Here is a 22,659-nt window from a genome sequence, read left to right on the forward strand (position 1 = left end):
ACTCCTTCATTTGTCTTCTATATAATTTCTTTAGTTGTGCAGTGTATGTTACATAATGGATTTGATCTGCTTTAGTGCATTATTATTTATGCAAGACATTCATCTAATCAAAAACCTAACCATTTATTTTAGAAGTTCTTAAAATTCAATCTAAAAATCAGGTTGTCTGCATCTTCAGCAACAGCTGCATTGCCTTATAATAGGTGGAAATGAATTAGAGATTTAGAGATCACAATATATTTTAAGAGATGTCAATATAAGAACATGTAGTTATATAATTTGAACTAATAATCTTGTAATTATTTTATATTTTAAAGGAAAAAAGAATGTGATATTCGAATCCAGCTTCCTCAAGTTTCTAAAGAACATTGTAAAATTGAAGTCAATGAAAATAAAGAGGTATGTATTATTACTTTTGGTACTTACTCAATCCTAATATTTCTGGTACTTGTGCTTTATTCATTGATCTGGATATACATATTTTATTCCTATGTATTTTTAGGCAGTGCTGTTTAACTTGAGTTCTGCAAATCCAACACAGCTAAATGGGAATCTCTTTCAAGATCCCACACACTTAAAACATGGAGATATACTGACAATTATTGATCGTTCTTTCAGGTATGTAACAATAATATAAGCAAATATTGGTGTGCCAGAAATAGCCAGTGCTTTTTAGAAGCTGAAGATCAAGGAAATTTTAAAATAATTTGATTGATAGGAAAACTCCCCAAACAGGAAAACAGATTATGTAAAGAGTAACTAAACTATTAGTCTAAAACTGTACTTTACTAGAGTTGGAGATGAAAACACTAATAATTTTGAATCAAGTGGACTTAATAACTTCTTAAAGTCTTAATAACTTAAAGTTGGGTTGATTTTAATTTAAGCAATCTTTGTACTTGAATAGATTTGAATATCCACCTTCATCACTTCCTCAGAAGAGACTTTCTAGATCTCAAGAGAAGGAAACATTACAGGTAAAGTAAAAATCATTACATTTTCCTTAGTTTGGGGAAAGGGACAATAATAAAATTTAGAAATTTATAAATTGAATGTTGCTCTTTGGCTTGATTTAGTAATTGGCCATTATCAGTTACGTTTCACTTTTAGTCATTGTATTCCACACATTTAACTATAATTCAGAGGAAACACAAAATTTGGTATTGGTGTTGAGCTTTAGAAAATTAAGATATTTAAGAAAGCGAGTTAGTGCTGTAAGTTGACATTCGATCTATGAAAGATTATTAATAGTTTCTCTACTTTATCATGAGATGGGTTAGGTTATCCAATTGAAAGTAGAAAACCTGTAAGATCTTAAGATGAACTTAAAAATAGGTATAAAAATGAATCCATTGAAAGTTTAATGTCATTTAAGAAGAGGGAGAAGACTGTTAAGTCTTGATTTACATTATTTTAATCAAATTATGTCAGTTACATAATTTGTTAAATAGGTTACATAATGTTTTATGTTGAGGTCTGTTAAACAGATTTTATATAAGTGGAATATTGAAAGGCGAGACAAGAAATGTGTCATTGAGATCTTGACAGTGGCATTAATTTTCATAAAGTATGTACTGAATCTAATATTAACTGGAATTTTTATCAGTGGTATTACTGTATTGCAGCCTTAGATTCTTCATGATGTATCTGCACAGCACTTAATGTTCAGAGAACTATTGTAAATATGTTTCTTTCACTGTAAATAATTAGTTGTTATACATAGAACTTTTGGAAAGTTTTTGGAAAGCTCATAAGTTTTGGAAAGCATAGTAATAGATGGATATCCATATTGAATTCTGAAATTCAATTCAAAATTCTAGTGTTGAGTTAGTCCTGACACATAGTTAATACTCTTGGCTTCAGATAAGAAGTGAATGTAATACTGCATTATCTTTCAATCATTTATTCTAAGAAATCACCAGTGGAAACTTATTTTACAAGAAAAATGGCAAGCTTAAAAGAAGTATTAAATTCCTTGTTCTATTGCATTGTGTTTAATTTTACAGATTCTTCATGTTCAGCATATGCAACAGATGGATTTGCTGCACCCACCCAACTCAGATTACAAAAGTTCTCCAATTACTGGTTGGTAATTTTTTTGTTCTTTTTCTATAAATGCTTCATTGTATTAATGACTTTTTATTAATAAAAAGGATGTGTTTACTAGTGAGTGGTAAAACAAATGAAAGCAGCCACTAGAAATTTGCTGTTAAAATACATGAATGGATTTGGTTTAATTTGTTGTGGATTTAATAAGACAAACACAACTTTTAGATTAATCAGAGACAGATTTTATATATATATATTGCGCAATAGGTTCAAGGCTCTGTACATGAAGCGTTGAACAAAGACAGGAATTAGGTACAATGGTTTTATACCCTTCTAGACAAAGGATTCTGTTAGGTCAGCAATTCATATGGTCCTATACATTTATCAATTTTAGTTGACATTTCCTAATTACAGAGTTTCTTTGCAAAACAGTCATAATTCTTTTTGTAGATTACTGAAGCATATCTTTTATCTGTTGTTGAAACAACAAAGTGGACATCTCTGTCACTTTAACCTCAAGGTGTAAATCACGTAGACTGTTCTTATCTGTGACAACTGAGAGGCCTTGAAGTAAGCATCCTGGCAAAGAATGTCCTTGTCTGTGTTCTGAGTATAATTGCAAGCAATTTCTCTTTTGCAATATTAAGAACAAAAAAGGCCCTTCAGTGACTATCTAACTGGATCCATGTTTATTTTATTTTATTTTATTTTATTTGTTACCTGTCCCACCATAAATTGATGAATTGTTTTCTGAGTCTGTTAGTGACCCAGTTTCTGAGTATACTCTAAACCATGATAATTAAGAGTTGAGACACAGGCTAGTCTTAAAATTATATTAGAAATAATATTTCACAGCTGATTACATTTTATAGAGTGACCCATATATTTTCCTGTCCATTCAGTAACTTTCATAAAATAGTTTATGAACACATCTATTCCTTAAAATTAGCTGATTACAACCATGTTTAAGGTAAGTGAAAGTGATTTGGAAAATTACAAATAATCTTGCATATATTTATACTATATTGTTAGGCAATTATAAATAAAAGTTGGCTTCTATAAGTTTTGATTTGTTGAACTTAATAGAATTGTGCAAGTCTTTTGAAGGAGGTAAATTGTAATGTATGCAGATCTGTCCAAAGCACATCTTTTATGATCACTAAATTAGTCATATATTTTTGCAGGTTCATGCAGTTGCTTCCTAAACGGTTTCTAGGCCATTGAGAAAAGTTTCAAAGTGGGCATTCGCAAGCATGTGAATATTGTTGGAAGCAGTTTACAAAGCTGTTGCTTGAGGCTGGGAAAAATAATTGACTCCTTTGAAAAGAGATGCTTTGTACACACTCCTGTGTGCTGTGAAGCACTTTTTTTCTAAGAATTTGTAAATGTCTGCTTAATTCCTCAAAAATTACTTTCTGATTAGTACTTTATCTGTATAAAGCTTCAAAAATAGTTTTAACTTTATTCAAGAAAACATTTTAAAAACTGCCAATTTCATATTCCTGTAGGCAAGAAATTTGAAATTTGCTCTCCTAGAAGAAATGAGAAAAGACTTCAAAAACAATACAGCACATCTGAATTTAAGTACAAAATGCACAGCACTGAAAAAGCAAATGAATTGTCTCCTTTTAGCAAACTTTATGAATTAATGAAACATGAAGATAGCACAGGCAATGTAAAGGAAAATACTGATAATGAGAACTTGCTGGAAGATGTATTTAGCTCAAGATCTAGGAGGTCTGCAATGAGTCGAGCAAAGTTAACTAAAGTTGAACAATCTGAAGATAGTAAAATTCAAGGAAAGCATGATATTGTAGCAAGTCCAATACCAACATTTGAAGAGAAGAACTCTGAAAAATTATCAAGCACTCAAAATTGTGGTATACAACAGAAACGAGAATGTGAGGGTGCAAATCAGTCAGATTTTAAGAACATAGAAGATAATGAACTGGAAAAGTATGCACATTTTAAAGCCAAACAGCAGAGCGGACAGCATTTCTCTGAATCATGTATACTGTCATTGGACTATGCAGAAAAGGTTAAGTGCCTTAACAAATTTAACGTAACAGATGCTTTCACATCTGTAGAAAATACTTTGCCCAAAACAAAGCCTAACCAGGAGAGTACTCAAAATTATCCCAGTCCACATTCTAGAAAGTCTCGAAGATCTTCCAAGTCCAGAAGGACAGGGGTTGAAATAGATTCACTGAACAGAATGAAGAGCTCTGGAGAAATGAAAGAGTGCCCTGTACAAGTTAGTGGGCAGGAACATGAATCTGATATTTTGATTGAAAATATATATTCTAAAACAAATGAAAATAGAGAACTGGTCACAGAAACAGCGCTAAATCTGAAAGATTCAGAAGATGGAAATTCTAGTACTGTTTTCAGTTCACTTCATCTTAATACTAGTGAAAACTGCAATAACAACATTGAACTAAATAAAACTATTTCAAATGAATATTCTTATACAGAGGCAATAGATAAAGAATCAATAATCCCTGCAGATCTTTCCCAAACCAGTGAAATAATGGCAAATGAGATTCCTGAAAAAAACTTGGAAGCAAAGTATCCTACAAATGAAAATAAAAAAATAGGAACAGAAAACCGTGAGCAGAACATTAATATCAAAAACGATATACCTACTTTTTCCAGTTATGAAAGCAGAGTTCAAACATCAGCCAAGGTTAATGCTGTTTCTGAAATGAATGTGTTATGTCCACTTAATAAAAAGTCAGGTAAATACAATTTTCTTTTATATCAAAACTATATAATTGCTATTTGCTGTCTCCAGTAACTAGTTAAGATAAAAAAATTTACCAGCTTATTTTTTCTGTCAGTTAATTGGCTTGTTTGACATTGTTACTAGAAATAGAGGTTAAATTATTTGAAATATTAGTGCCTTAGTTATGATTGAAAATATTGACACCAGAATAGAATAGAATAGAATAGAATAGAAATAGAATAGAATAGAATAGAATAGAATAGAATAGAATAGAATAGAATAGAATAATTCTTTATTGGCCAAGTGTGATTGGACACACAAGGAATTTGTCTTGGTGCATATGCTCTTAGTGTACATAAAAGAAAAGATACATTCGTCAAGAATCATAAGGTACAACACTTAATGATAGTCGTAGGGAACAAATAAGCAATCAAATCATATTAGGAAACAACAACAACAAAAAAGTGTAAATAAATTTAAGTTTAATTTTTTAAAAATTAAGCAATTGTATTCTCAGCACAAACTTTTTAATTGTATTAATGTTGAAAGGCATTATGTTCACTTTGCTGTAATTTACTCTTCATTTATAGAGGTTAAGAAATCACCTCAAAAGCGTAGAGGTACAGAACTAGATTTTCTAGTCCAATCACTTGGAAAGAGGAAGAGAGTGTCTTTTGGTGGCCAACTGAGTCCAGAACTCTTTGATAAGCGCTTACCTCCAAACTCACCACTTAAAAAGGGGGCCATTCCAGCAAGACTAAGCATGCCATTTGGAAACTCACCACGAGCAGTTCTGAAAAAAGCTGCAGAATTAAAGCAGTCTGTAACACAGGTATGTGATTGATTGACGGAACAACTGATTGCTAGGAATATCTACATTTTAACCAAAGAATTGCTCTTACTCCCACAACAATATATATACATATGTTTGTCTATACTTCACTATTCTTCATACTGAAAACTTTTTATTTTAAATAATGTACTTATACAAATATGTTAAAACAGTTGATCAGAAATTTTAAATCAAATAAGATTTAGAAATATTTTTGGGGGGAGGAATATAAGCTCTGCACTTCTTAGTATACCTAAATATTCCCCTAGAATTCTTTCTGCGAGGAGTTGGTGATATATTGTACCTGAATGCTTCTTTTCTATTTTAAAATTTGGCGATTTTATTTCAGAGAAATGTAACGGCAAATAAATGTAATAAAATTGATAAATCTGTTGATAAAATATTTATTCCTATTTTATTGTTAGAAACTCCCAAAACAAAATTGGGTAAATATTTCACATTCTGTTAAAAAAAAATGAAATACTCTCCAGCAGAGATACAAGTAGCCATCTTTGGTTATTGTGGATGACCTACACATTTAGCTTTATATAAGATGTTTGAAATCAGAATCTATGCTACTGACTTTTATTTTTAAATTGGGGCATTTTCAAAATAATATCTTTAAAGCTTACCAAATATTTATTTGAGAAAGCAAATTTCTGAAATAAAATTATTTCAGAGAAAAGTGGAGAGCTTGGAAATATTTGTAGATACCTGGAAAGTAATACAAAAAGTTCTGTCTCTGGGGATAGTGTTCCAAGAAAGTCCGCTCCAGGGCTAGATTATGAACCACTCCTTGCTCTGGATTATTTACTTCCAAAAAATTGCTAGACCATCTCCAGAATGGCCAACTCTGTGGTCTGATGAACAGATTTGGCCATTCTGACTTCTTTTTTATCTACTGCTTCACATCTTTTCATAGTTTCATAAAGTAGCTAAGTAATAGATTTGAAAAGTTAATTTTAATTTATATTAAACAAAATTGGCAAGTGAAAAGGGTTTAGAGCTAAGTGTTGTGTGATTTTATTTGGTTTTTATACCATCACAGTCTTTTGGACTATTATTGGTTAGAATGTTACAATAAAAAAACAACAGAATGAAAACAAATTTTCATTTGTTTCCAATTCAAATTGGAAAACCAAAATTGAAGTGGGAAAAAAGAATGACAAGAGGTACTGGTGATATTACTGAAATGCTGTTACAGTAAGTCTCCATTTTCAATAATTTCCTAAAATCTATCGAAGGGATCCACTTTCCATAATTTGGTGCTGCTGCAAAAAACAAAGAGCCCCTCCCTAAATGATGCAATAGGTTGCATAAAATCTGGTTAGAGGAGGCTCTTCCATAGATACCCAAGCGTCAAGTTATGAAGAATATTGACACCAGCACTTTAAATTGTGGTTGGAGCTGAAATGGTAACCAGCGCAGGGTCTTCAATGTATGTGTGATCTGTTCCCATTATTGAAACCTAAGACATGTTGCCCCATTCTGGACTAATTGTAATATCCTCATAGTCTTCAAAGGCAACCCCTTACAAAGTATTGTGCCTTTTTTATGAATGTCTAATTGTTCAATTCATTTTTCTGAGAAGTTCTGAAGGAAATAGATATGATTGCCGTTTGTTCAAAATCTAAAGTTTGATTTTTTTGTGTGTTACCTATTTGTTTTCCTGCAGGGTTCCTTTGAGAAGAAGCAATATGAAAATATTGTGTTAAAGAAAGCTGACTCGCCTAGTGTGCCCCAGAGGCTACAATGTATCTCTGATCCTCATGTTGCAAGTCAATCTTCAGAGGGTGAAGAAACCACAGTATCTAATGCCACTTCATCATTAAGAAGGAGCAAACCCTGTGCTTTGAGGAGAAGTTCTGTACGTGGAAAAAGTGGAGCTATGGGTACTATTCACTCCAAAAGACGAAGTGGTGCTTCTGAAGCCAACTTGATGGGTGTGTTACAATTGTATCTATTGCTAGATAATTTACAAAAACAGAATTAAACCTTTTATGTTTCAAACACAGTATATAACAGATATTTTATTAAAAATGATTAAGGTGAATAATCTTCAACAATTGATGTTTTAGTTGTGAAGTCTTGGGCGGAAGTAGTGAAACAAGGTGTTCCAAAAGTGCAACTGAAGTCTGCTTCAAAACAGGCCCCTAAAACAAGATCAATGAAGAAAGTGGCTTCAAAATCATCAAAGGTATAGCCAAAACAGATAATTGTATAATTAATAACTTTTTTCCAAGTGCTCAACTAAAAGAATCTGGATTATTGTACTGGGGAGATCCTTTTGATACTTTGTTAATTCTAAATTCTGTCTCTAGTATTTCTAGGTAAAATTGTCTTTTATTAATGGAAAATCACCAACAGTTTTAGTAGAAAATATAGGGTAGTTTCAACCTATTTAAGATCTTTTAATTGAAGGCAGTATGTTCTATTAGTGCATCATTTTGGAGAATGAAAATGACCTGAATTGCCATGATGAAGTATAAAGGTAGGAATGCACATTTTAGCTACTGATATTTCTAAAATTAAAAAGAATTGGGGAAAATAATGAATGAATTATATGTAATAAACAATTGAAAGAAAGCATATCTAAGATAAGTGGGATATGGATATTATTCGTCGGCAAAAAGTAGCAATTTCAAATAGCCATGCTTGCCACTCAGAACAAAGATTAACGTAAGTTAAATAATTTTTGAAAATTGCTTTAAAAACAGCTAACAAATAGCTGAAGTAGATGTAAGTAAATGTAAATTTTACAGATGTAAAATTTGCTGAAGGCGAAAGACGTGGCTTTCACAGTAATAAGAGTTGAGGCAAAAAAAACCCCACCCCACCTGAAATAGATTAACCAGAATATATATTAGCATCAGACAGCCTTCCAAAACTGTTACTGAAATAAGGCATATTAAATGATTAAAATGTTTAACAAATATTGATATTGCCAAATTTTATCATATTACGAATGTATTGATGAAATGTATTTGATACTTTTAAATGTGATAATTATCAAATTATATATAAGAACTTACATGCTTTAATTTTTCTCAGTCATGAAATAATAAAAAAAATAAGCATGATTGTAATAACCTTCCAGTTACTTTTTCAGTTTATTATGAGAGAAATGAGGCTCTGGCTGTATAGCTACTGAGATAAAGGCTCAGTATATGTTGTTTCTTTTGAGCAGCAAAAAAAAAAAAAGATTAAAAAGACATGTAGGTAACATGGTAAAATACAAGGCAAAATGTTCTGACATCGTCCTGTACCAGGGCCCAAATATAACTGCCCAATGAGATTATCAGTACTTTGATTTAGAATACTAGGGAGTGACTCTAGCTCCATAATTAAACTGAAAATACCTTGGTTGAATAAGAGCACAAGCCTCCACACAATTATATCAACTAACCTATAGCCTATCCAATACATTTAGACTGTCTTATCTGCAGCTAATGAAAGATGGCATTGTTCCCCTTCTTCAAAGAGGGGCTACATTAAGAATTGTATTATGTATGGAGAAGAAAACTTGTTGTTATGAGGGTGAGAACTTTAAGCCAAAAATGTTGCTTAATTTTTCAGCAGAAAACCATCCTGAATGAATTAGTAATAATGAATGCCAGCTGCAAATACAAATTTAGACATACTTGTAATTTGAAAATTTAAATGAGGTATTTTAAAATCCCTGTAGAGATTGTCAATCACCCAGGTCATGGTTGTGCCAAAAATGCTTTTCAAAAGATAAATGAACTTGGTTTTTTCCTTGAAAACATTTCACTTCAATTCTGAAGAAGCTTCTTGGATAAGAAGCAAAACATTTTCAAAGGAAAAAACCAAGAAAGTCCAGTTGCCTTTTGAAAACCACTTTTGGGACAACATTTTTAAAGTTTATACTTAGTAAATTTTTGACAATAATATTTATGGTTGATTTGAGTCTTGGAAGAAAATTATTTGAAAAAAAATTAAGGATCATGTGTTTATTTATATAATTCAGAATTTAATGTTTATGTATTCATGTAGATTCCTTTTTAATAAAAGTTAATGGCAACCACACAGATCAACCTTATATTCCAAGACTTCTTTATTGTTCAAATTATATATTTCCGATACCAAAAACACTGGTTTCTTATTGGACCCAATTTAAACTTTATCCTTTACATTTCTAAAGGTTTGCCATTTATCTTATTTTAACTTAATTCCTTTGTTGGTGACACTTTATTGATTCTTCTATTTTTAACTTTAGTTTTTAGATTTTTTTTTCACTCTGAATATCTCGACATGCCCCACCCCCACCCACCCCCGGAATATTTGAATTTGAAGAATTTGAATTTTTCATTTTTTCCCTTCAGGGACTTAAGGTTGGGAGCTCAAATTTGAATAGCCATCACTCTTTTTCTGTTGATACCATCTCTCTCTCTGTCCTTGTCCTTACTGTCTATGTGAGAACTCTCCTTTATATGTGGGAATTTATTTTACTGGCTTTCCTTCCTCTTTGTGGTCCTGATTAATGGACACATAATGTATTATGGATATATAACAAAGTATTGGGTGAAATGCAAGAGTGCTCTTCTCTCCCAGGTCACCTTTTCCTTGAACTTCTGAGGCTTTCAGTCTGCTGAACTACTATCTTCCCTACTCGTGTCTCACCTACATAAATTCAACCTTCCTTCTGCAGCCCATCACTTTCTGATTCTAGCTATCCCATCAGATCTGGCAGATATACTAGAAAAGTCTACTGAGCCTTGAGGTGCTTGTTTTCTATGAACTTTGTAACTTTTGTTCTTTTTTCAGTTTCCAACTTCTCCAATTTGCTATTTTAATACTTATAAAAAAAGACTCTAAATAGTTTTACTTCATTGCAAGCACCCAATTTAATACTCCTCCGCTCCACCTCTCCACTTCTGATATATGTGGAGTATATGTGTCACAGGATATATGTTGCTATGGGAGATATTAACAGTGAGTAGTAGGGACAAACTCCTCTTTCACAGATATTTAAAACTTCTCTTTTGAAAAATTCTCTTTTTTTCCTTATGTACTGCACTGCATTGCACTGACTTGGCTGTTCCTGAGATAGAATTGGATTGGATTGGATTGGATTGGATTACAGAGTTGGAAGGAATCTTGGAGGTCTTCTAGTCCAACCCCCTGCTCAGGCAGGAGACCCTATACCATTTTAGACAAATGATCTACAGATGATCTAGTAATTTTTAAAAAGTGAATCTTCCAAACCAGGGGTGTCAAACTCAAAGCCCTCAAAGCCCGGATCAGGCCTGGGAGTGTGTGTTTAGATGTGGCCCATAGGGCCGTCATAGAAATAGCAAAGGACCGGCCCGCGTTGCCTGTGCCAGCAAAAACGGAGCTTGGGAGAGCCACCCACAGCCCTCCCAAGCTCCTTTTTCCCTGGCAGAGGGTTGCAGGGAAAACCATGCATCGCAGGAGCCCATTTTTGCTGGCAGAGCACTCAGGCGCCCCTGGCATGAGTGACGTCGAGCTGGCCATACCCCCTGGCCCTCCTGAAGTCAAACACAATCTGATGAGGCCCTCACTGAAATCGAGTTTGACACTCCTGTTCTAAACCATAAGTGACATATAATGAATCCAAAAAACAGGTTCCTTTCTGACAATTTTTATTTTTTTAAAAAACTGGATTGAATTGGATAAAAAAACTAGTGTCATTTGGAAAGGAGAAAAAGAAGTTCCAATGTTTCCTGGATTGTTCTGCCTCCAAAATGATGTTTGCACATTATTGAATTCTTCCCTATTTTTTTTTTTTAAATTTGATTTATATGCCGCCCTTCTCCGGAGACTCAGGGCGGCTTACACTGTGTTAAGCAACAGCCTTCATACTTTTGTATATTTATACAAAGTCAGCTTATTGCCCCCACAAACTGGGTCCTCAATTTACCTACCTTAGAAAGGATGGAAGGCTGAGTCAACCTTGAGCCTGGTGAGATTCGAACTTACAGTAATTGCAGACAGCTGGTGTTAATCACAATGCTATTAGTCTGCTGAGCCACCAGGCCCCTATTGAGAGGATATTTTTATTGTCCCAGAATTGTCTGAAGCAAACCAGAAAACCTTGTGCAGTTTCAGCCTATACAAATTGGGCCAATTAAGACTTTTCTCAAAAGATCATATAACATATTCCCCAGAACTGAAATAAATAGAAAACTATTATTATCACTAGACTTTTAAATTTATATTTGTATCTATAGTGGCATGTTTCATTAAACTGATTTTTAATATATTCTGCTTTTAGAATAACAATTCATTAAAAACACCAAAAAGAAAAATCAGCGGTTACTTCTCAACAGGACATGCAAATTCTCCTGCTCCAATTGTGATTGGAAAAGCTCATTCTGGAATTTTGAACATAACTGCACAAGTTCCTAAGGTGGTAATCAGTTATCCTTTGAAAAAGCATTGTGACCTCAATGAAAGTTTTACAGGTAAAGTTTTGGCCTTTGTTTAATATACGTTTGCATGCCAAATGACATGAGTTCATGTTTCCTGTTTAAAAATTAAATATGTCATACAGAAAAAACCTTGTATGTTATATGAAACTATTTTGTATAACTCTGACACTATGAGTTGTGCAGCATTATATAATATTTATATAAGCATTATATAATAATTAACCAGATGATAATAGCAATTGCTTTTTAAAGATTCAAAAAAATTGTCCTACTACACCCTAGCATGTCATTTATTTATTGCAGTTTATTGTATGTTCCCATTATCTCAACATAGTGATTCTGGATAGCTTATAGCAGTTAAAAACAGAACAGCAAAATAAAATACACAACTAGCAATGAAGTTAAAAAGCAATCAAACAACAATTAACATAGCCATCTTATAGGCTCAAACTGACAATCCCCATACCTGGAAACAGAAATGTTTTCAGAGCCTTGTGAAAGGTTGGCAGGTTCAGGTCCAATCTAATTTCTGAGGGAATGGTGTTCTAAAGGAATGGCATTATGACAGAAAAAGTTCATTTCTTGGGTCCCACAAGGTGATGTTCCTTGATTGATGGCATCAATAACATCTGCCAGATAGCCAGAAACAATAAGGGAGATGTTCCATCCCCTTCTAAGTTAGAGGTTGATAATTATATAACGTAGATAAAAAGCAGAGTGCGGTAGAGGGTCTTTTTGTACTGAACTATGCGTGAAAGATAATATGTACAGATATTGTTTTATAAATTCCATACTGATAATCTATTATCCTACTTTCCAAAGGACATCGGGGCAATATCTGCTTGCTGTTGATCCCAGCAATTGTTGATAGATGGATATAGTAGCGCTATGAATTGCTTTTTTGCTGATTTAGAAAAAGTGCCTTAGAACCGACAGGAAAAAATAATTGCATATCCAACACTTCAAAGCAGCTGTATATTTTCCTGGGAATGTGCGGTTCCTTTTCTGATCTGCCATATGATGCAGATGCTTTAAAGAGTTATAGAAAAGCATTATTTTCATTCTGCACACTCGAGACATCCCTTAAATATATATAAAATGTTATCTTGAAACATTTGCCCTCAAAGCATCTCACGGATAGATGATGTGAGCTCTGAATGTTGTGGTTCTTCGGGCAAATAATATAAATAGATTTATGTGATAACTTTGCTTTATGAAGATGCTTCTAAGTCTGTTGAGGTAATATAAATGGAAATATCACATTGCAGTGTTTTTTTAAAATAGCGGTGCATGTGCTCTTACGTTTTGTCATAATGTTCAGAAGAAATTCAGACGTATTAACACCTTTTTTTTTTTTCTGAGGCGAGCAGGAATCTTTGTAAACTAAAATAATATGGTTGCATTTGAACAGTCTGCAGAGAACAAGAGCATACAGAAAATTGGCAAAGAGATGATTGTTTAGAAAAACCTGCCAAATATCAATAAAGGGAGAGTGACCAATGAAAGGATATTTAATAGAATATAGATATATAATCTGAATTATATAAACATGTACAAATAATTGAATAAGTTTGATAAAACTATGTAACACATGCATTTAAAACATTGCATTCAAATCTAGGAAAAAGAAAAACCAGACTCGCCAAGAGGACTACTTATCTGTTGTAAAAACCTCTCAAGGTGTAAATTTGGGGTTTTCCTGCAGAACTCTTTAATGTTAAATTAGAAATGTTTCTTCCATGAACAAGAGATATTCCATTGGTGCCATGCATCTATGTATGCAGATTTAACCAATTGCTAAGTTTTTTAAAAAATAGTTGAACATTCTTATTGTCTGTGTGTTTATCTACAGAGAGGAAATAAAATCAAGGTTGATTTTATTGATTAAGAAATTGTGATGTGTGAGAAATTAGATTTGCAGTGGATTGATTTTCTTAAAGGTTACCAATATATCAACTCCTTGCTTTGCCAACAGATGGTGCTATGATTGTGTAAGAATGTAATCCATTAGCAAAGTACGGTGTAGCATAATAGCATACTTACTGATATAATAAGAGATTCTCAGCAGAATGGCCATGATCAGCAATGATGTTGGTAGTGGGGCTTTGGTGCATATTGCAGTATTAACAGTAGTAATGGAAACTAGAAATTTAGAATTGAAAGCAATACTACTCTTACCCTTAAATCCCTCCCTCCCTTAGCAGCCTACATTTGGACCATTTTGGAAGGAAGAATCAAGATTTCTGGTGAAAGATTTGCAGATATTCTTGTTCTTCAAAATTTCAAAACAAAAGTCATTGTACAAGTAGTCTTTATATAATTTAAACTGGTGCAAAATAAACATGCATACTCATTTTTATATTACTTAGTTGCAGTATAACACACATGCAACCCATTCATCCAGCTATTTGTGCTCTCAAGTTCTATTGCAAACTTTCCCACCCCCCCTCCCCTTTTAAGGATTATCTAGATCAGCTCTGAGCAAACTTTTTGTTGGGTTGTATGTTTAACTCCTTCTTTCCTAGAACTAACCAAGAGCTTAGTTTCCTGCTACTGAGGATGAAATATGTTTAAATGCCTCCTGTAAAACAGTAGCTTGATTAATATTGCTGAGATCAGAGGAAACACTCAAAATGATACCTGTACACAAAGCCAAGCTTTGTTTCATAATCAGAACTCAAAATTGCCAGATTGAACTAAAACATTTGCACATCATACTAAATAATGGATTATTTTCAGTGTGAGATTGACATAGTTTTTGTATGATGACCAGTCTGTCTTTATTGATCTACATAGTTTAGTTGGTTTGTAAAATTATATTTTAAATTTAGTATAATTAAAACAATAAAAGCTGGCCTAAATCCAGCATCCATGTAAACTGTCCCCTCCCTACACAATTAGATTTTAATTAAAAGTCATTTAATTACATTTGAACTGCTTTCCAATATGCTATTAGGGAGGAGCCATTGAATTATTGGAGGTAAAATATTAGACAATAATGGGGCATATACAAAGAAACCAGTGGCCTTGCTTCCCCTGATCACATGCTATGAGAGAAATGGTGTCTCTTCCCTTTTTTAATTTATTGTGTTTCTGTCTAATACATTTGGGCAGTTTAATCTCTGAGACCCAGAAATCTCACTTTCCTTGGATTTACTGGGAACTATTCCAGTGATTGGGTCACCATTTTTGGGACATACTCCTTTCAACAGCAGTTTCAACAGAAAGTAGTTTACACCCTCCCTCCCTATTGTCTGCAGTCAGTTTAGGGAAACCTACCATGCCTCATTGTTGGGGACAATTAGGTTATCATTCGTTTTAGTGAGCCAAGGGACCCATGGACCTAGACATGAAGCAGCACATAGAATATTGATTATGTGCCACTAAGTTATTTTTGACTCCTAGTAACAAGGTAGATTTTCCCCGTGTTGATCTATCATCAATGCACTCATCAACACTGCAATTGAATCCCTCACCTTGCAGCTGATCTTCTCTTTCCTAGTATTAGAATGTTTTATAGAGAACAGAATACAATAGAATACATCTGTTTTTCTCCTGTGACAGACTTACATGTGGTCTCATACTTTTGGATCAGAGAAGCAATTCTTGTTAAGTTGTTCTGCTGATGCAAGTACTTTGTTTTCTCAAGAGCTTGAAAAGTGACTTCCTCTCCCTGTGGGGAAGCATAGCTGAAGAGAGTATCATTGTGCTTGATGTTTTGCAGAGCATTTCGCAGGGGCTGCCCCTGACAAATACCAAAGATGAAAATACAATTTTTCCTCGGTTGATTTTTATTCTTTTCTCCAAATCTAATTGAGTCTTGCAAAATAAGGAGTATTTTACACTGATGATTATTTATGAGTTGCAGAGAATATTCCTTTAGCATTAGATTTGAGTTTGCTGGTACTGTTGATTGTTCACTTCTCGTGCCAGTTAGACAAAAGAAATTGAAATAGAATAGCAATTAAGAATTGACTGCCACAGATTCCTGGATACTGTTTTCACACAGCAATTTCAGTTTTTTAAACAAACAGGTCTTTAAGGTTCTTACTCCAATTAACATCCAATCCTTTTTGGACCTAGGAATAGTCAAGAGTTTTCTAGTAGCTTAATACCCAGCCACCGATTCCTAGTTCCCAGATGCATTGGGTTGTTTTCATATAATTAGTGGGCCATCTGGACCTTAGCAAAGTAGTCCAGCTATACCTAGATACAAATCGGTGCCTGGAAGTAGAATGCCAAGCCTTTCAAGCCCACTTCTATGCCACTTTTATCCTGACATCTTGTGTCAGGACATCAATGATCTAGATATGTAAAATAGCTTTTTTTCTACTGAAGCAGAGAGAAGAGATTAAGTTTATTAAGGTTTACTATTTTTCGGAAATTAAGACTCTTGTAATCAAGTCTTTCAAAAGTCTTTTATAAAAGATCTATATCGATCATTGCTAGGACTCAAAAGACTTAATTGGGAGTTGTCTCGAGTTATAAGATGGATGACTATATAAATGTATTAATAAAATAAGTTTGGATCAGGTTTGAAACCCAACTCATTAAAATGACTGTCTCTTTGCATTGACTTCATCTATATGCACCTATGCGTTAAGATATTCCTTTTCTGATATCTTCCTGTGTTGATATATGTATTTAAGATTGCAGTTAACTTATACAGACCTATTACATATACCTGTGAGCAGTTCAACCAACTTTTCCATCAGTGCTTTGCTTAGTATATGTGAAGAGTAGCAACAAGCTCCTAAGCCTTTCCCTTTGTGAGACAATTCAGTCTTAATTCAGGAGTTTTATCCAGGGGTGGGTTGTACTTACCTTTACTACCGGTTTGCAACGGGGCTGTGCGCAAGTGCAGAAGCTTCTGCACATGCACAGAAGCATTTTGATGACATCAGGGTCGGTGGGCAGAGCCTCCCCCCAGTTTTACTACCGGTTCTATAGAACCGGTGCGAACCGGGGGCAACCCACCACTGGTTTTATCAGATGCTTCATTTGACACAAGAGGCTTGCAGCAAATAGTGCCTTGTTTCTAAATCTACTTAGAAAGAAATGCCCAACTTACTTGGATTGCTTTTATAAGATTTTTAAAGCACTCTGGCCAGAAAATGCTGGGCTTAGAATGACATTTTCTGCTGTGGCTGGAGAATATAGTCCACTTTTTAAAAGAATTTCGTCTGTACCAAGAAACAATTCCTTAAATACCTATTTCTTAGGTATAAATTAAGAAATAGGTATTAAGGAATTGTTTTCTGGTACAGACAAAATTCTTATAACAACCATGTTACTAATAGTGATTAACAACTATGGCAAGAAACGTCGTAAAACGGGGCATTATTAAAATGGGGCAAGTTCACTTAACAATTGTCTCACTTAGCAACAGAAATATTGGACTCAATTGTTGTCAGGGAATTGTGCAGCCAGTGTCCAAACGGAGTCAGAGACGCTGACACCAATTTGTAGTGTTAAATAAGAACAGGAGCATCATATAAATCAACATAGTAGGAAGATCAGGAGGTAAATCAATGGAAAGCACACAGAAGAAAAAGGTGGGAAACAAAGAAACTCCCCCTTTACTCAGCAACCAATCACAGCTCAGATTGCCTCATGCAGTGGCTAGCTCTCTTTAACCAATTAGCTATAACTGTTCTTGCTGTCCAACCCTTCACTGCTTCAGCTAACTTAACAATTGTAAGTTGAGGACTACCTGTATTGCAATTTTTTATCCATGGAAAACTATATAAATTGCTCATGGGCCAAGATGGCACTTTAAACAAGGCTGCGTTTTTACTGGAAAAATGTTTGAGGCAGCGCTTGCTAACCTGGCACTTCCACCCCAGCAGTCATAATAAATCTTAGACTTCAAACAGAGGAAGATTTTTTTCTTCCTTGTTCTGTTAAACATTTATGAGAGATACACATTCATGTATAGGCACACACCATTTGTTACAAATTGTACTTGATAGGCGTAAGTCATTTTGACAGAAATCTACTTACTGTTATATCACTATAGAAGGAATCACAAGTTTAACTTTATTTTACAAGGCAAATTAATTACTTGCATCATAATTTGTAATAGAATTTGCTCTTAAGATGGTGTTTGATAGAAAGTATCCACAATCTCCTGAAAGAGCTTGAAGGAGGAATTTTTATCCTGGTAAATGGTGTTAAGTCCTTTCCCTTTAAATATGCTATGAATATTAATATTTAAAAATAATGCTGGAATCTGATTGCATTACAAATCTAGGGAGCAATCAAGTGAAGAAAATATATTCTTTATAGTTATATCTGCTCTTGCATTTAATTACATGCTAACTGAACATTAATAGATTTAAATGCTATTTGCAGGGTTGGCTGAAATGTTCTGCAGTCCACCAAATGGAAAACAGAAAAGTTTTGTACCAGAAACTCAGATATCAGAAATAAATGCATCAGAAGAATTTGGTATGTTTTATTGTGTATACATTTTAAATAATGACTTTCATACAGCCATTTAGCATAGATTACTTTTATCATTCATCCCAAAGATAAGTACTACAAATCAATGAGGTTTGGTTTTTAGAATGGAAGGAAACCTCTTCTGCATCAATACCTCTCTTTGAAACTGCTAAGGCTATGTGGAGCTCTTCCCTTATTGTAGAAATTTCAGGTCACTCTTTCCTTGCAGTACCCATCATAATTTCAGGTGTTGCTTTAACGACTGTGCTGCTTTAAGTAAGAAGAGAATCCACTTAGAGATACAAGCCAGATGATCAAAGGCAGAGAATAATGGTGTTTTATTAAGTCACTGAGCTACATCAAGTTGTAAATACTGAATAAAATATATAGTCTTATCCAAATAAAGTTTTATGATGATGTGATAATGAAAACAGGATATGTCATTTCTTGTGTTACCCTGTAAGATGTTTTAGGGGAAAATTAATTAGCCAGCTGAGATAATTAGATTCATTCAAAGTGCAACAATTTTAATGGCTTCAAATTTAGGTCTCGGGTTGGAGAAATACATAAAACTGTTTCTGTATTTGATTTCTCAATTTATATTAGTGGAATAAACATACTCTCCTTCTGATTGGTAGAAGGTTTCCTAGATGGTTGTAGATTTTGGTCCTTCTGCTACTTAGAAGTTGCCATGTTTCAGATACTAGTTTGCTTATCGTACAATCCCAATTACAATATGTAATTTCCATTATGAGAAGTTCCACAATTTCCATTATGAGTAACAGTTACTTTAATTTGACTTAATTCATTTTTAATATTCTTGGTGTAATTTGCTTTTTATGTTTTTTGTTTCATTCTAAAACAAAGTCTAATACATAATTATTATAAATAATATTTCTTCACATTTAAGTGCATTTCCATCAGTGAAGTTTCATTACTGTATCATTTTTCTATTTTTATTAGAAAAAAAGTCTGTTTTGGATGTTAATATTTCAAGCCCAAAAAGATCTTACAATCAAGATGTAATATTGGAAGAAGTATCACAAATACCCATTCATGATAATTTAATGGTATCACGAAATGAAAGAAATATAATGGGAATGGAAGAAGAAAACCTGCAACAAGAATCAGAGCCAGTCAAACAGCTTTTGGAAATCAAGAAGCTTTTGAAGACACCAAAGCAAAAGTCAGAGCCAGTTGAAGCGCTTTCAGCAGTCAAGAGGCTCTTGAGAACACCTAAGGAAAAATCTGAATCTGTTGAGGTGCTTTCAGGGGTCAAGAGGCTTTTGAGGACACCAAAGCAAAAGTCAGAGCCAGTCGAAGCGCTTTCAGCAGTCAAGAGGTTCATGAAGACACCTAAGCAAAAGTCAGAGCCAATTGAGTCGCTTTCAGGAGTCAACAGACTGTTGAGGACACCTAAGGAAAAATCTGAATCTGATGAGATGCTTTCAGGGGTCAAGAGGCTTTTGAGGACACCAAAGCAAAAGTCAGAGCTAGTCGAGGCACTTTCAGAAGTCGAGAGGCCCTTGAAGACACCTAAGCAAAAGTCAGAGCCAATTGAAGCGCTTTCAGGAGTCAAGAGGCTTTTGAGGACACCAAAGCAAAAGTCAGAGCCAATTGAGGCGCTTTCAGGAGTCAAGGGACTTTTGAGGACACCAAAGCAAAAGTCAGAGCCAGTCGAGGCACTTTCAGCAGTCAAGAGGCCCTTGAAGACACCTAAGCAAAAGTCAGAGCCAATTGAGGCGCTTTCAGGAGTCAAGAGGCTTTTGAGGACACCAAAGCAAAAGTCAGAGCCAGTTGAGGGGCTTTCAGGGATTAAGAGGCTCTTTAAATCACCTAAGAAAAAATTTGAATCTGTTGAGGACTTTTCAGGCGTCAAGAGGCTCTTTAAGATACCTAAGGAAAAATATGAACCTGTTGAGGACCTTTCAGGGATCAAGAGGCTCTTAGAGACACCTGAGCAAAAATCAGAACCTGTGGCAGTGTTTTCAGGAATCAAGACATTGAAAACACCCAGACAGACTATGGAGCCTCTTGCTGATGATACTAGGTTATCTACTGAAGAACTATTAAAAGACATGATTGGAAGTGTTACCAAAAATAAAACACAAATTATGGAAGATATAGATATTAATGGCATTACTGAGGAAGTTAAGGAAACTGTGAAGCCAATAGAAGATAGCGGAAATATTCAAATGACGTCACCAAAGGAAAGATTTGAACCCATAAATAATATGGTTGGCAGCAGTCAGACATTGAAAGCATCAAAATCTTTGCCAATTGATGACTACTTGGGATTGCAGAAATTTATGATTGAACCTAGAGAGAGTTCTATAATTCCTGATATAGATAATACAGGTGTCAAAGAGATGTTGGACACTGAAAATGATAAGGTATTATCATTTATTCATTTGTATTTATTATATCAAATATTTGTACTCATTTTTATTTAGGTAGCCCATAATTTAGTAACTAAAAAAATTCACGTAATCCATTTTTATTCCATAATAACATTTGGAAATATTGGGATTAATTATTTTGATCCCAGAAAACTCAAATAGCAATTCGATAGTTACTTTGGTCTTTGGATTTAGGGCTAAACAGTGTGATCTTGTAGTAAGTAGCTACTAATTTTAGACTAAAATTACAATATTTTGGATTCTTAATTATAGCTGTTAATATTGCAAAACACAGATTTTTAAAAAATGTTCCTCTGCATCTTGCTGTCACTGCCAGCAGTAATACTTCATATTTGAACATATAGTCCATCGTGTTATTATCATACCAACTATAAGGGCAATACGAAAAAAACACCCAATGCTGATGCCCTGCTGGTGGAGGAGCTAAATAGCTTCTTAACCCACTTTAACGTCAAAAGACCTGTCTCTGTGGCTCTAGCCCAAAGGCCCTCTAACCTCCAGCCACTCACCCTGGATGAACATCAAGTGAGAGCTGTGCTGAAGGCTGTAAATCCCAACAAAGCTGCGGGTCCAAACGGGGTGCTGTGGAAAGTGGTAAAAACCTGTGCTGACCAATTAACGGGTCCTGACAAGGATTTTTAACATCTTCCTGCAACAGGCTAGAGTCCCATCATGCTTGAAAGCAGCCACAATTACCGTATTTTTCAGAGTATAAGACTCAATCTTTCCCCCTCTAAAAGAGGCTGAAAATTTGGGTGGGTCTTATATTCCGAATGTAGCTTCTTCAAAGCTTTTTTTCAGTCCTAACGAGATGCTAACGAGGCACTAGCAAGTGATCTTTCCAGTTTTGCCTGCCTCGACTCTCCATTGTGCTTTAACGAGGCGCTAGCAAGTGAAGCGATCTCCATGTTTTGCTCCGACTCTCAGCTGTTTTTTAGAAGCTTTTTTTCCGCCCTAACTAGGTGTTAGCCGATTGAAGCGATCTCCCCTGTGCTTTGCCTGTTTTTCTCATTGCTACTTCCTCTCAGCTGTGCTTTAGAAGCTGTTTTTTTATCCCCAAGCAGGGGATAAAAAACCAAACTAATGTGCTGAAGCTGACCAGACTAAGGACGCTAGCCAGATGAATACCTGGTAGGCAGATTTCTTTTTTCTTATTTTCCTCCCAAAAACTAAGCTGTGTCTTATACTCCGAAAAATACGGTATCCCAGGTCCAAAGAAACCAGCCATAAACAGCCTGAATGACCATAGACCCATTGCACTGTCTATAGTGATGAAGTGCTTTGAGAGATTGGTCCTACAACACCTCAGGTCCTGTCTTCCACCAAATTTCGATCAACACCAGTTTGCTTATAGAAGCAACAGGTCGACAGGGGTGCCATTGCCACTGCTCTACATATTGCACTGAGCCACCTTGAGAAATCTGGGAATTATGTCAGAATGCTTTTTATAGACTATAGCTCGGCCTTTAATACCATCTTACCAGGCATTCTTATTGAAAATCTGACTGACCTGAATTTCCCTCCCTTCACTTGTGACTGGATCAAAGACTTCCTGGCGGATTGTCCACAAACAGTGAGGGTTGGTTCTTTACGTCTTCCACCCTGAAGCTCAGCACCGGCTCCCCTCAGGGCTGTGTGCTCAGCCCCTACCTGTACTCGCTGTGTACACATGACTGCATACCCTCTGATCTATCCAACATCATAATAAAGTTTGCAGACAACACAATGGTGCTGGGTCTCATAACTGGAGGGGACGAATCAGCATACAGGGAAGAA

The 22,659-nt window shown here is 34.7% G+C and overlaps 1 protein-coding gene and 1 long non-coding RNA gene across 8 annotated transcripts in view; one reads left to right on the plus strand and one right to left on the minus strand.

Annotated features, from left to right (window-relative positions):
- MKI67 (marker of proliferation Ki-67) overlaps nt 1-22,659 on the plus strand; it is a 37,003-nt gene that overhangs the window by 7,254 nt on the left and 7,090 nt on the right. For all 6 annotated transcript variants that reach the window (XM_087871635.1, XM_087871637.1, XM_060682934.2 and 3 more), the window contains 11 exons: nt 318-399; nt 503-618; nt 908-977; nt 2,007-2,085; nt 3,558-4,787; nt 5,365-5,606; nt 7,282-7,549; nt 7,685-7,803; nt 11,863-12,052; nt 18,374-18,469; nt 19,427-20,856. In XM_087871635.1, coding sequence (XP_087727761.1) covers nt 318-399; nt 503-618; nt 908-977; nt 2,007-2,085; nt 3,558-4,787; nt 5,365-5,606; nt 7,282-7,549; nt 7,685-7,803; nt 11,863-12,052; nt 18,374-18,469; nt 19,427-20,856 — 3,922 coding nt within the window. The remainder of the gene's footprint in view (nt 1-317; nt 400-502; nt 619-907; nt 978-2,006; nt 2,086-3,557; nt 4,788-5,364; nt 5,607-7,281; nt 7,550-7,684; nt 7,804-11,862; nt 12,053-18,373; nt 18,470-19,426; nt 20,857-22,659) is intronic.
- Nucleotides 12,487-22,516, minus strand: LOC117676732 (uncharacterized). Of its 2 annotated transcripts, XR_015728341.1 has the most exons (3): nt 22,394-22,516; nt 18,618-18,730; nt 12,487-12,648 (listed from the first exon to the last, which is right to left on the minus strand). It is a non-coding gene; the product is annotated as an uncharacterized LOC117676732 (long non-coding RNA). The 2 variants fall into 2 exon arrangements; XR_004594482.1 differs by lacking the exon at nt 12,487-12,648 and having other exon boundaries at nt 18,452-18,730.

This window comes from Pantherophis guttatus, chromosome 6, assembly GCF_059756535.1.
Source record: "Pantherophis guttatus breed Tessera chromosome 6, ASM5975653v1, whole genome shotgun sequence".
Taxonomy (NCBI): Eukaryota; Metazoa; Chordata; class Lepidosauria; order Squamata; family Colubridae; genus Pantherophis; species Pantherophis guttatus.